This window comes from Sparus aurata, chromosome 12, assembly GCF_900880675.1.
Source record: "Sparus aurata chromosome 12, fSpaAur1.1, whole genome shotgun sequence".
NCBI classification, from domain to species: domain Eukaryota; kingdom Metazoa; phylum Chordata; class Actinopteri; order Spariformes; family Sparidae; genus Sparus; species Sparus aurata.
In genome coordinates, this window is record NC_044198.1 from 6,578,591 (window position 1) to 6,593,680 (window position 15,090).

A 15,090-nucleotide genomic window follows, 5' to 3' on the forward strand; every position below is an offset into this window, starting at 1 on the left:
ATGATCAAAAAGGAAAAATGCTGGCAGCAGCTCTAACATGCCATTTTATGAAGCTTAAAAAGCTAGCATTGGGTTTTTACCCAACAACGATTATACTGTGTATAACAGGCTGAAAATCTCAACCTGTAGAGTAATGGGTAAGCACAGATGAGTTAAAAAAAAAAAGTATAACAGAAGTAAAAGGTCTAATATTAGCCTACCCTACAATACCCTCTGTAGGTAAGTTTTCGAAAATAGAAATATTCATTAGAAGTACAGTACTTCTACACTACTTGAGTAATTGTATTTCCATGTGTTCCTTCCCACCTCTGCAAGTAACCTCAAAGGTATAAATTTGTACAAACAAAATTGTTGGAGGAACAAACATCAGATAGATTCGGATGAAAAATGTCCCCTGATAGTATGAACAGCAGGAATTGTTTTGACTGTGCATCTGCAGGCCTTTTAGGTCTCATAAACTGGCCGATGATTGCTCCCTTCCTGGTTACAAGGGCGGACAGCAAAAACAGAGTCGATAATTGATTCCGAGAAATTTCTCCTTGAGCAGTGAAGATGGCTGGTCTGATAACGAGGTTCTTAACTAGCAGGGCAGGAAGCGGCCTTTCCGCATTCCAAGGTGGGAGAAACTTTTTTCGGGTTTGGTGCCCCTGCCCTGGTGCCTTACAGGACAGCCTTCTGCAGGCACACATACATAAACTGTGTGATGGACAAATGCTTGCTTTATCCCACCTTTCAGTTGGATCTACCCCAGTAACCCCGGAGAGCAAATATGAAGAAAACAGTTCCTGTCAGCTCAAGATGGGCAGAGAAACGATCCACTGTGGTGTATGGTACGTTAATTCTGGTTCTTATCACCTATGTTTGCATTTGTTTACATTTCTTTATTGTAACCATTAAGGGTGTAAATCCTGAGTAAAGGCACATGTTTAGTGGTATCTTAAGTTGCCGAGGGTCAGGGCCTCCCTTCCGGAAAAGTCTCAAAGGTCATAAGATGATTAAGGATGGAAAAGCATAAAAAAGGGGGGGCCTATTAGTTAGCTGAAAAAAATGTCACTAAAAAAATTATTATCAAGAAGGATTAAGGCTACCTTTAAAAAACTATGTCAATCTTGAGTGGTTAGCCTTTTTCAGAGCACACATTTTCAATTGTCATAGTTGAAAAAGCACAGGTGTCACTATTTACATTATCAACAGCTCTGTTCTATTCAGTAAAAGTGCAAGTGCCACCATGCACAGCAGTAAGTACCTGAAACTGTGGAAGCTGAATGGTATGCAGCCATCATTTAATGTATCAATTCCACCTGTGCTTTTCCTACTGTGTCATGTTGAAATGTAATAAAAAACCTATTGCAGCCTAAGGGCAAAGAAGATGCAACCACATAAAGCAAGCTGTGCTTGGATAAGCCACACACGAGGTTTATTTCTTATTTTAAGAACTTTCAAACAACGACATATGCTTTATTTAAACTGGAGGACTAACTTTAAAGTCAAATTTCAGTGCTAAGGACTTATTTAAATAATTGCTAGCAGCAGTTAGCTTCAATATAGATGTGGACACTATTTAGCAAAATGTTTATCTTTTGGTAAATTAAGAATTTACAGCAGTCTTTCCAACACAAATAGTATGACAGGAGTCATTTAGCCCTTAGTCCATCAAGCTATTTGGTCAACATGTTATAAATAGCCTAACTTGCCAATGTTTTTCATTTGATGCTAGCTGCAGGTAGCTAGCTGTCTGTCTTTGGGGAGCAGAGTCCCGCTGAAATGGTAGGAGCTAACCTCACTAGCCAAACGAAGCTATTCATTTAACTTGTATTTGTTTGACAAATTTGGTCTAAATGGCGGCTTCTAACTTTCTGGGCGCACAAATAGATGGACAAGAGGTGGATTATGGCTAAGGAGTCGGTTGAGAAGTCCGTATAGACATTTTCTGTTTTTCAGGTTGAAACTAGTGCTCCTCTAGCTGCGCTGAACAATTAGCTAGCTAACTTTAAGACATTTACTTAATGTTAGTGTGTCAAGAGTAGTGCCCAGTTTACATAACCATAACATTTGTGTTGTTTGACTATACACTAACTTCTCAGCAAAAGTAAACAAACAAACAAAAAACAGATTCTGGCATTCTTCAAGTTATGTTTGCTGTATTCAAATGTCTCATCTAAAAGCGCTGCGCACAGCCACATTGGGCTCCTGGAGGATGCTCACCCTGGGGCCAGAGTATGAGGACACCTGGGTTTCGTCATCTGACAAGAGTCGCGGTCCCACCGATAAGCAGGTAGAGGGGGAGCCGGGGCCTGATGAGAAGACCAACACCGGACCTGGTGACCAGGTAGAACCTTCGTGGAGAGCCGCGGACAACGACACCGTGCAGAAGTATGACGCAGTTTTACACCTGGACGGTCTGAGCAGCCCGGGAACGAGAGGCGGGGTGCGTGAAATCGTCAAGAAACACGAGCTCCTCAAAAGCACGCCTTGGTCCAGCAGGTAAGACACACAAACCTCTGAAGACCCCTTAACAAGTTAAAGACTTAACATCACTAAACTGCTGGGTAGTGGATTTCCTATTTGTTGATGATATTCTCTATTGAATTAAACATTCAAAGTAACCAAGTAACGTAAGTTATCTAATAGATGTGGTGGTCCAAAAATGGCACTATTAACCTTGACATCTTTGTGGAGTAGATAAATGGAAACACCAAAGTAGCCTATCTCAAATTGTACAGTTTGCCTGTGCTGGGATACTGTGTGGCACTGCTTGTCTAACTTGTCCAGTTAGTAATGAAGCCTCTGACATTAGAATATTAGTATTTTGGTAAATTTGTAACAAAAGTATCCCCGTAGTCTGCGCCAATTCTTCAGTTTCCATTTCAGATTTGATTTCAAAGGGGATCATTATCAGTGCAGTCGCAACTCATGTTTACATCATTTAAACATCATTTAATCTGCAGTACATCAACTAAACCACTAGATGGCTCCTCAGCTGTATCTAGCGCATTTTAGTTTATGGCTGGCTGCCGATGATGTAAACAGGGAGCAAGATTATATCTTTAGACGCTAAAATAATAATGAGCTAAATGACACATGACTGAATCAATTTATAACAGACCTCAGGACGTGAGGAAATTGAAAACCTGTCTAGTCTGCTGTGCAGAACAAACAGAACATCTAAACAAATGCATCCAAATAAATGTACAAATGTCTGAAGCCACAAAAGGGGCATCTCTTTGCCTCTTAGCATTTTTCATTGCTTGTCATTTTTATGGTAGTTTAAGGTGTAACCATGAGCACTAGAATTCGTAGCTTTACCTATTTTCCCCTTGTGGCTAAATTGGAGGATCAAATCAATGTCCTGATTGGATAAAGTGGGCAGGGATGTTCCTTTTACTGCATGAGCAAGAGGAAGAGAGATGTGGGTTACTGACCAAACACTAAAACAATGATTTGTGTAGGAAGATAGAGCTAGTTGATACTTATTTTAATAAGAAAAATAATGCATACAGCAGCTTTAAGGAAAAGACAAAAAAAGGAAAACTGTTGAATGAAACAAATACAAGCATCAAATCTGAGTAACAAGGGAAAACGTTTTCATGTTGCATTTTAATTCATGTTCTAGATCTAATTTGAAAAGCATAACCATCATCTCCAGTAAACGCCAAACACAAAACGTTCCCAGTGGTAATCAACGTTGGCCTGAACAGGTTATTACTCAGATTTATAGCGGTCTGTGAATCCCTGTAGCCACTATAAACATGGCTTATTTATTTCCTTCCTATGACAAATCACTAACTTCCGACAATTACGTCCTCAAAGCAGTTCATGAAAACATATACACACAATACATAACAACGGCACTGACTGTATGGATGGTCCATGTAATATATTACACAGTTGACAAAAACACAAGGACACAAACAAAACATTAAAATTGAGCCTGCCAGAACTGAGCTGGTTGCCTGTGGAATAAGACTGTTTTCTTTTGTTGCCAGGATTGAGTCTTTCTAAAATTGGAGTGCAGATGATATGAAGGTTCCTCTAAGATGCACAGAGACTTCCTCCTCATCCTCTGTACCCAAAAAGCCCCCAATTGTGCCCTCCTGATGAGTTTATTGGCCACAGTGACAACTCTTCCCACCTTGCTCCTGTAGTCACAGTTACCACATGTGCATTAATATTGTATGACTGGCACTTTCACTGAGAGAGTTATAGACAAAAAAATACATTTGCTGACTTATTCTTAGCTGTTAATGCATTTAAGGAGACAGATGATAAACTTTCCTAGAGAAACAGAGTTTGCTATCTGGGGATATTAACAAACTAAATACATCTACATCTGGCCTGTTTAGAGCAATCAGCTCCAGTACAATTGGCCGACCAGTTTTAGCCTAGAAAGATCATAAAGCATTTGCTGTGTGTTATATTCTCAATATATGTGCAGCAAATTGGAGAGGAGATAAAACTGCTCTAAGGAGCCTCTGTGCTAATTATGAGTTTCTCAAACATGCACTATTTTGTGCAGAGCTCCTTTTTAAAATCACTTGCTGTAGATAATATAAGACTAACCTGTGGGGTCCTGGAGAGGCTGGGCCATCTCTAACGACTCAATACACACATTTTTTTAATCACCTTTATGCCTTTCTGAATATTATGAATTACTCAGCTGTTTTATGAGAAACTTCACCAAGAGTTAGACTTCACGGAGGTATAACTGACCCCAAACAAAAGTAACATTGCCATGTAGTATAACTACGTACACTTTTTTGTCTGTAAATGATGTTTTGGCAAACAAAAGGAATATATAGTTATTTATGCAATGCCTGTAAAACATAAAACACAAAACAAAAAACATATCCTTATGACAAATGCTTTATGGTCATTACCATAAATATGCATCTCCAGCTATAAAGGGTTCTAAGTTATCTTCATATTGGGGTGTCAGAAGAAAAAAAAGTTTACACATAAAAGTGGCCACTGTGGGACAACGAGCAAGCTAAAGATTAAAGGAAACTAAGACAATGTGGAGACCACTGTTTTAGATTTATACGATCATCAATTTCCACTACATTTATGCATTTTTGCCACCAAAGGAGTGTATGATTTCAGCAACAAGGTAGGTATGCAAACTTTTTTCCATAACGTGATATAAAAACTGTGTCGATGTTGTCACTTGGACCATGCAAAACCTTAAGTTAATGTTTTCCCCTTGTTGATGTAAAAGAAGTATTGATTAATACTCATGTTTTTACCCACAGGTTTTTTTTAAATTTCACAGCTATCTCAGTGTTATATCTCCTGAAAAGAGTGACAAATTCTGCCAGGTTGGCATTATTCAGGATGTTTGTGAAGTGTTTTAATTTGTTTCAAGATAGAAAAGGAGTCAGAGTGAAACAAGGTTAAATTGACAATCGCAGCCCATGAAGACAGTGACATTTAATCCAAGAAAAAGTATTGAATGGTTTGTTCTGAAAACAAGTTAAATAATCTCAGGTCATATGGAATTCACATTTTATGAGCAAACAAACAAATCTGAGAGTTACTTGTACATAATAGACAGTTTCTCTGCTCATACAGTCCTGTCAAAGCCCTGTGGATTATTTAAAAAAAATTCGCTCAGTGCTTTTGCAACAATGTGATTTTACAAAGAAATGTTAAAGGCTTGAAAACCAGTGAAAGACAAGTTGTAAGCATTTCTCCACATGGAATCAGAAGCGAGATAAAATGGACAACGCAAGACTTCATGTTTTATAAGCTGCTGTTTTCTGTATAGACACCATGCTTCTGCTTTGTTGATGCTAAAAGAAATATTGATCAACATTCATGTTTTGACCCGTAGGGCTTTTCTGAACTTCATTAGTTTTACAGTCTTTTATAACCAGCCAACAGACGGTGAGCGTGTCTGAACGCTCCAGCCTCCGATAGGCTCGATTTGGTCACATGCGCTCTTCCTTATTCCTCTGAGGACTTGCTTTATAGCCTTCAGCCCCCATAGAACGAGCGATCAAACAGAAACACAGGGCAAGTGCTCGTGTTGGATGGGCTTGTCTTATTATTGGGAAAAGAAAGCAAAGGGATTTCCGTGTTTTCTGGCGCTCCTGCTTATCTTGGCTGACACCCGGAACGTTTCAACTGGTGTTTGGATGCTGACACGATGCTGTCAGGATTTTGGACGGAGACGAGCTGATGAGCTTTTATTTCAGCGTGATTTTTTTTCCCCACTCACAGCCCGGCTGAAATGGATGCAACAGCCTCCGCAAAGTGAATAATTTTACAGCTGAAGTGGTTTATTGCTTTAAACTTTTACATTTCACTGAAAATGAATGAACGGAAAGGAACAAGAGAAAATGGTTTTCAATGAGGCCACCTTGTTTTTACATTTTCCAAAACGCAGCGCTTTCTGTACACCCTGCTGTGCTTTGGATGAAGTCTGTTTGTTGTGATGCGTCTCCCCTCCATTCCCACTGAAACCAGTTTGGATTTTCCCTTTTGGATCTGTGCGTTTCCAGAATGGCACGCTTCGCAGAAGATCTACCCACCCGGTATGGAGGAGGCGCAGGCGGCGGAGGGAGAGGCGGACCGGGCGCTGGGAGAGGGGGAGCCCGGGGTGGTGGTGGCGCTCCGGGCGGCCAGAGGGTGTACAAGCAGTCGATGGCCCAGAGAGCCCGGACAATGGCCATTTATAACCCGAACCCTGTCAAACAAAACTGCCTCACCGTAAACCGCTCCTTCTTCATCTTCCGCGAGGACAATCTCATCAGGAAGTATGCAAAGCGAATAACAGAGTGGCCATATCCTTCCTGAGCAGTAGCACCACGCACAGAGCAGGTGCATCTGTAATCCGCTCTCTGTCCCTGCTTGGCAACCACACAGATGGCTGAAAAGCAGAAACACACCTCCGCCCGCAGGCCTGTTAAGTTTAGGTGCTGTTTGGTTTATATCAGGTCGTGAGCACCCGCTGGTGCTGTTGATTGACGGTCATTTTCGCCTGTGGAGTAGCTAAAACATTGTCCGACCCGCGCAACGCTGAAAGCACCTGTCGCTCCGCTTCTTATCTCTGTCCAACAACACAAAGATGTTTTCTCAATAGGTGCCGGCAGTGAAAAGACTTCGCACCCGCCCATTGTGTTGCCTTTTTATTCCTAGATCAATATAGAGTCTGTAGGCGTCCACATCCACTGATAAGTTCTTTTGTCAAAATGTCTGCTGTGACCTGTCTACCGGGCACGCACACAGCGATCCCAGCTGCAGTTACTAATGATCAAACATCGGTATTGATTGACGCAACCAAAAGTCGATAAAAAGCTGCGTGCGTAAAAGGGCGATGCTCAGGCTGCGCTGACGCTCAGTGTACTCCGTTCTCCATGTTCTCCAGCCATGTCATCCTTAAGATGAAGTGCAGTGTATTTTAGTAAAAAGGGACTGCTGGTTAAGGGTTGCAGCACCGCCTCTTCGTCTTCATTTAGGAGCCCTCTCCATGGTGCTGAAGGCGCCCACGCTCACCGCTCCATGCCACTCTTTCAACGCTGCAAACAATCCCACTCCTGTGAGTCGAGTCATGGTCACCCTTCAAATCTTAATATTTTCTCTCGTGAAATAAGTGAAAGATTGTGCCAGGATGACATTATTCTGTGTGTTTCTGAAGCGTTTTCACCATTTAAAGACGGGAAAGTGTCAAAATGAAGGCAGTGACATTTAATAACAGAGGTCCTCTGCTTTTACAGTTCTTTTAGAAGCCACAGGGTTATCTCAAAAGTCGATCATTGCTGTTGCAGTGCAACAATATGTTTTTATAATGAAATAGCAAAGGCTTGAAAGCTGAAAGTGGAAAAAAAACTTAAACTTCCATATTTAAAGGGGAAAAAGAGATGAAATTAATATCTTGTTGCAGTGAAATGCCTATAGCTGGAAAGACAGAGCATGTGTGACAAACGCAAGAAGACAGCTTCTGCAGCTTTGTGCTCTCTAGATGACAGTGAGAACAACATTAGCTTTGGTGGAATAATGATGCTTATTAATTTGTCGGTGCCCTCTATAAGTAAATACAATAGAGTCTCACTGCACAATGAAAGAAAAAAGAAAAAAACGCAGGAAATAGAAAATCACAGCTGAAACAGTTAAAGTAGCCATAATATTAATTTCCCTTTAAACATTCACCACCAGGAAAATTGTATTGTTGTTGCATCGTCAGGGTAGTTGGGTGTCTTATGGGTTATAATTCTGCATCTTGGCTCGAATGGTCATATTATTCCTATTCCTTTGCAATTTTTAGTCTCTCAATAGCCCCTGACCTACGGGCAATGACCCAGTGAAAATGGTTTGCAGAATGAACCAAGCAATGAAAATGGTTGGAAATAATCAACCATCTGGAAGGATCATGGGCGCATGTATAGGATGCTTTCTCTCTAGAAAGCCTTCATCCAGAGCATGATGGGAGTTTTATGCTTAAGTGGACAGAATGCTTCCACATTTAATTGCATTTTTCATACAGAATAATGCAGGATTGCTTTTCTTTACAGTTTAATGATGTCTAAAATTATTTAATTAGTCCTCAGTTGGTAACTCATGGTAAACTTAATTATCCTGAATAAAATGTAGGTCTTTAAACATTCCATAAGAAAATGCGGTTATTGATTCTGCAATGAAATGAAATGACATGACATGAATGCCACTTCACTTTCAACTGTTCCTTAACCCTCACACTCCATTTGAGTACATGATCCTGGCTACAATTATTGCCAACTGCATCGTCTTGGCCCTGGAGCAGCATCTACCCTCTGGCGACAAGACACCCATGTCAGAACGTCTGGTAAGTGCTTCAACATACCTGTGTTTGACATCACTTTCCTTTTAAGACCAAAACTTTTTTTTTTTGCATTTTTATTTTTATAATGGAAAAGTATCCATTTCACATCCATCATGTTAAAACAAAGAACCATTTCATAACACAAGTGTATCAACAGCAAAGTTGTAGAGACAATTAAATAGTTTAGATGACATTATATTCTCACTCATTCTATCAAGTTAGCTGGTTCGGTTTAATGTGCCCAGTGCACTTGTGTATGTAATTGCTATCTATTCATGAATAGTAGCTGACGCTGATCTTAGCCACTTTCTTATGTTCGCCTTTTTGCTTGCCCCCAGAAGTATTATAGCAGTTTTCAATCACTGATCCCCAAAGCATCAAATGAGATTTCACCCATTTTACATAGTTAGTAGGGCTGTAACGATACACGTATGGAAACTGAAATCGCGACACTTAGATCCACAAACCTGTCTCGTGGCGTGAGAAGGCAGAATCACGACACAACTGCCAGTCCAGATCCAGCCCTATGAGCTATAAAGTAGCCCCTTTCAGACAGAGACGCCCAGAGACGCCCACGACCAATTCTCACCAATTCTCCGCAATTGAATTCTCGTTCACAAAGAGCGAAGCACCGCTGGAGTAAAGACGAACTGCTGTGTAATTTACACAGAAAGCCGGCACTGTGGTTCCTTAAGAAACGTGCCGGTAGATGTGTGTGTTTTCAAGGTGTTTCCCTGGTGTCCCCCCGTCAATCTTAACCGGCGGATAAGTTATAATCATATGGATGCTGTTATAATGTGTTGTGATTGAGATCTTGACCCACTAAACATCGTGGAAAGTGACAAAGTTATGTTTTTCGCTCTAAATTACATAATAACATGATCGCCATCAGTGAGCAGGTCCCTGTCTGACTCTGCCACCTGGTGGCAGACGCTGTTTTTCGGGCAGAAATGTGATGAAGAGTTGGTAGGACAGCTGGGAGGACAGATGCTTCTCCACGTACAGCTGCAGAGAGTTACAGTTACTATGTTACCTTCTGTAACGTTGCTTTGTGGGACATTTCTCTTTATTTAGTTGAGTGAGGGACATGTGCAGCTAACAGATCATCTGATAGACACGCCCCCCATACGCGCAGCCGGCTCATCCATTCACACTGGTTCAGTTTGCCAATACTGCACCTCTGATACTATCAGACGAGTATCATATAGAGAAATTATTGAAATGTTACATAGATAAAATGTTTGATTAAAAAAAATTATAATAATCGAGGTTTGTATCGAACCGTGGGTCAAAAAAAGTGATACAAACCAAATTGTGAGTTTGGTGTATCGTTACAGCCCTAATAGTTAGTATCGCATATGAAACAGATGAAACCCCCACCCAAATACATTAAAATCTTTTGATATATCTCCTGCTAATAAGGCACTATAGATATGGAAATAACTTTTCACAGATACACAATGTAATCCTGTCCCAGCTTTGATTTCCTAACCTTTGTCAGGAGCGCCAGGGTCTCAGAGTAACAAGGGATTAACTTGCAACAGCTTAATTGCTGCAGGACCTTCCACTCATCAGACTGTGGGACACCTTGTGTCTCCCCCCCACACCCCACCCAAAGCTTGTATCTTGTAAGTCAGCAGAGCCTCTCAGTGAGCTAGCTTTGATCCCTTTCTCTGGCTCCCAGTTCCCACAGCTGCTCACATGCACTCAGTTTTGAACTCTGACAGTCACGTTGCACAGCTAACCAGTCTCTGAGAGAAACCAGAGATTGCTGCACAGGGAGGTCAAGTAGCACATCCTGCCATGTGTACCAGAGAAAAAACGCAAAACAAAACTGAGTAGCACATATCTTCATGGTTCAGCACTTTGCTGTGTTCTTGAGGGTGTTGTAGCTCAAGGGAGTTTGTCTTTAAATAGAGAGCAGAGAGTGTTACAAAGATCAACAGCTTGATGCGAAAAAGTCAATGAATTCCTTTCAAATTCAACCACCTGCTTGTGATTTGATTCATCTCAGTGGCTGTGATGCAAATTCAGCATTGAAGATGTTACAACTAGGCAAACAAAAAGGTAGCATTCAGCACCTAAGAAGTGATTAGTGGTTACACAAAGGAGAAAACAAGCATCCTCTAGCTGCCTCCTCCACCTCGAGGATGTAATACAACAAGAAACCTTTTAATTACAACAAGGGATCAGCTATTATTTATGAAGCTCTGTCAACAGAGTAGGAGGCGTGCTGTAAGTGGAGGCGATGATTGAAGCAATTCAGGAAGAGTATTTTATATCCATTGTAAGTCTTTAGCGCCATGATCCTTGGGGATTTCCCCAACCATCTTTTGCAAGGTTATTTATAATTTAGGAGTATTTTAAATGTTTGTTAGATAGTAACATGCAACTAGTAGAGACATTCATCCAGGCATCCCTCTGACCCGGTCATTACGTAAGACATTCAACTGTTTTTCCTATGAATCTTGTCTTTATAAAGCCTGTCATTGTTGAAATGTTGCAGACTCCTACATCTTCTCTTATTGGCCAGGAACAGCTTATCTGCTTTTCAACAACAAGAACAACAACAACAAACTGTCATTATTTAACTAACCTCAGCCTTCACGCTTCACGCTCTCATCCAACATATCCATTATCACTGGGTGTTCACTGTAGTCAGCCTGTGCTATAGAAAAGGTCACATTTCTTATAGTGCTCAGGCCTGTCACACTGCTTTTATGTGATTATTTATGTTGGAGGATGGGTGAAGCTGGGGGTTGGGGACACTGACTGTCAGGTTGTAGTATGCTGGGAGCAAGAGAGAAAAATGGAAAGGGAGAGGTTAGTGTAGGCGTGAGATATCCTCTGCTCATGCCCTGCAGATTGCTCCAGGCTCTTGCAGATATTAATGGAGGCAAAGGAAAAACTGTCATGTCATACATGCTTGATCCAGCTTGCGTAGTTAAAGCAAGACCCATAGTTAACCTAGCCACATAGGGCAAATGATCAAACTGACGCTGTTTATAGTTTGACACTTTTAGGGAATGATGCAGTGTCCAAATCAATCATGTCCTCTCATGTGTGTTGTGCATACGCACTGAGTGCCGAAGTGCCCTTTCAAACGGCAATGTCTTTTGTCGTGTTGGGATGATGTTGTGCTTTTGATTTCCCCTGATGTCACACTAGAGGGGCATTTGAGCTGGCCAGTTGTCCCCCAATACCATTATTCCATTCTTCAATTCTCTCTTAATGTCACATCAGAGGCACTTGAACCTTTCTGGTTGGTCAAACTCTTGACCCCAGTAGACATTTGTTCGGTCCATTTACCCTTCTGGTTTGGCCACCCACTATCATTTCTTCCCCAAGTATTTTGCCCTAAGATTGCCCTAAGTTTTCCTGTGGTCGCTCTAAGTGCCCACCAATTCCATGCTGCATTTTTCTCACAATAACACACCAGAGGTGCACTTGACTCTGATTGGCCCAAATATCCCTTTGGTTACCCTGAGTACCTATTTTGGTTGTCTCAAGTGCCCTATTGGTACATCAAGATCTCCCTATGGTTAGCTCAAATGCCCCTGTGTTTGACCCTTTCTGATTTTTGCCCAAATATCACACCAGATGGGCAAGTAAACAGCACAAGTTCTCTAGATAACAACCTAGAAGGCCCAAATTCTCCTTTTACTCATTAAGCCTTCTAGTCAGTTCACATGCCCCTAGGGTTGGCCCAAAAGATACCCACGAGCTCTACTGTTTGCTCCAGGCCTCTTCCAATTTCATGCTTCATATTGCCCTTATGAAAGGCATGTGCCCAAGAGAGGTGCACATACCTTTGAGGTGGGCCTAAATACCCCTAAAGCCAGCCCAAATGTGCTTATTTTTTGCCCGAGTGGCCATTTCTTTGATCCAGGTACTGCATGAGTAAATATCCTTCGAGTTTGTCTAACCCCCAAACCCCTAAAATAGAGAGCCCCTGGTCCGCACACCACTGATCACGCCCCAGATACATTTTCTTTATTTTCAGCATTTAATGTTCTGCTATCAGTTGAAATTAAATTGTTAATTTTACATGTTTGAATTCATTAAATGAGCAGACCTGAGGCTCAGTTGATTTTCCAAATGCCATTAAGATCATGCTCTGTGTGTGCATATTTGTTTTCACCGTGTTTACTCTCTTTTCATTTAAAGAAGAGGGCTCCACTTCCTGCATTTCTGTTCATACTGCTTCAAGATGTGAAAGGAGCCGTCTTTCATTCTCTCCTTTACTTACCCCCCTCTTTTACGTAACGCTTCATTAACCACTCTCTAACAAAAAGATCTGCCCCTGTCATTCTCCTTCCCTCTCTGATTCTCTCTGTCTTTTCTGTAGGACGACACAGAGCCCTACTTTATTGGAATATTCTGCTTCGAGGCTGCCATTAAGATCATCGCCCTGGGCTTTGCTTTTCACAAAGGCTCCTACCTCCGCAACGGCTGGAATGTAATGGACTTCGTGGTCGTCCTCACTGGGTGAGTCCCTCGCCCGCTGGGTGTCAGTTGAAGATGGAAGTAATAAGTGAGAGAGTGGTTTCTTTTGTGCGTATCTGTGAGTGCCTTGAGAGAGAGTGTATTGGAATCACCTTCATCCAGTTAGAGCATCTGCCTACAAGCATCTATAAGTTATTCAACAAGTAAAACGAGCCTCTAAAAGATGTGAAGGGAGTCACATTTGTTGCTTTGACCTCAAAAGTTCTGACCTTGATTTTAACACTATTGGTGAACACCTCTCCACATACTGTGTCGCTTCCAACTTGGTGTCAACAGTTTGGAGAAGGCCCCTTCCTCAACATTATTGTGGCCTATGCACAAAGTCTGTAAAGAAATTTGTCCATTTTGATGTGCTATAACTTGACCAGCTTGGACAGATGCTTTTGACTGTATAGCGTAATACAGACATTTGGTTGATAATTCATATGTAATTTTGAGATTAAGACATTTGAAAACTTTTCTCGCACCAATCACACTAGATTACCCAGCCCTATTCAATAGACATACCACCTGAGTGTCTGCATAGCAAATGGAAAGTACATTAAATTCAGAAATAAGTACATGTTGTAGAAGTAGACTTCGGAGTTGTTTGACTGGTGCATTTATAGGTGAAAGTTGTGTATTTCTTCTCAGCTTTGAGCAGCTTTTAGTGGGGCTTGGATAAGAGTGGCTGCCTGGCAGGGGAGCTGTCAGACTCTTGGGCTTTGGAGACAAGTAATGGCCTGTGTTTCTTGTTATCTGAAAGGAGTCAATGACAGAGCCATGGTCAAGCCAATAGTTCTGAGTAATTACTACTGGGATTTCAAGCTTTCAAGCTTTGTCTAGAAGATGTTATGGTGTTGTGCTCCTTCTCTGCTTTTAACTATTGATGGCAATCAATATATAAATTATGTATATAGAAAAATGTGTTTAAGATTTTGGTAAGATATAATTTCCAGTGAGCTTTTTTAAAGACATTATGCAACATTTTTACCTTTTTAAAATAACAGTTTCAAAATCATTTTGATGGTCCAACATCTTGTAATACATATTTACTTCAATACATAACATTTTTATGATGTAATGAGTTTTGTCTGTAGTTAGTGAAGAAAGTAACACAACATCACATCAGTCTGCACAGAGTGTTGCCATGATAATCCTCCTGAGTCTTCCACAATGTCCAAATTATATTTTACAGCTTCAGGAAGCAGTGCTTCCATACATGGTTAAATGTTTAACAACATAGTTAGGTGGGTGATGCAGTCTCTCTCTCCTCTAGCCAGAGGACTAAGAGTTAAAATAGGACAGAGACACTTAGTCTGTAAACATAGATAGATTGAAATCCTCCTTACAAGGTTTACACAAATACTTAGCCTAGCCTAGGCTTGGTTCGTCAGACATCTTCTCTGTAGACATATCTACAGTAGCTATGAATATCCAGGATGCAGAGACTATGAGAAAATTGCTCGTAGAGCTATCCTATCACTATCCTTATCAGACTTTAACGTCTATACAAGCTACGTATGACCTCCTATTGTATAGAGACAGAGTGACCAGGGAGAATCATAAGATTCCCCCACAGGTAGCACCTACATTACGTCTTTAAGTCACAATCTCGAACTTCAAATTAAAAAATGGAATCGTTGATGCTGCCACGCCCCATCTCACGTCCGGTCGGCTTGCCAAGCGGCAAAAAAACACGTGTTGAAGTGTTGCAAGTCAACCTCCTCTAACTTAGCTACTAGCTAAGCCAGTAGCTATTAGTTACAGCCATCCAAACGATAGCATGCTGTTACACCATTCCTGTT

General features: G+C 41.2%; 1 protein-coding gene across 1 annotated transcript in view; it reads left to right on the forward strand.

Moving 5' to 3' along the window:
• The first annotated feature begins 769 nt into the window (after positions 1-769).
• Positions 770-15,090, forward strand: part of cacna1bb (calcium channel, voltage-dependent, N type, alpha 1B subunit, b) — a 177,491-nt gene continuing 163,170 nt past the window's right edge. The window contains exons 1-5 of the mRNA XM_030436578.1: positions 770-830; positions 2,166-2,484; positions 6,501-6,782; positions 8,695-8,800; positions 13,146-13,285. Of these exons, the coding sequence (XP_030292438.1) occupies positions 770-830; positions 2,166-2,484; positions 6,501-6,782; positions 8,695-8,800; positions 13,146-13,285 (908 nt within the window). The remainder of the gene's footprint in view (positions 831-2,165; positions 2,485-6,500; positions 6,783-8,694; positions 8,801-13,145; positions 13,286-15,090) is intronic.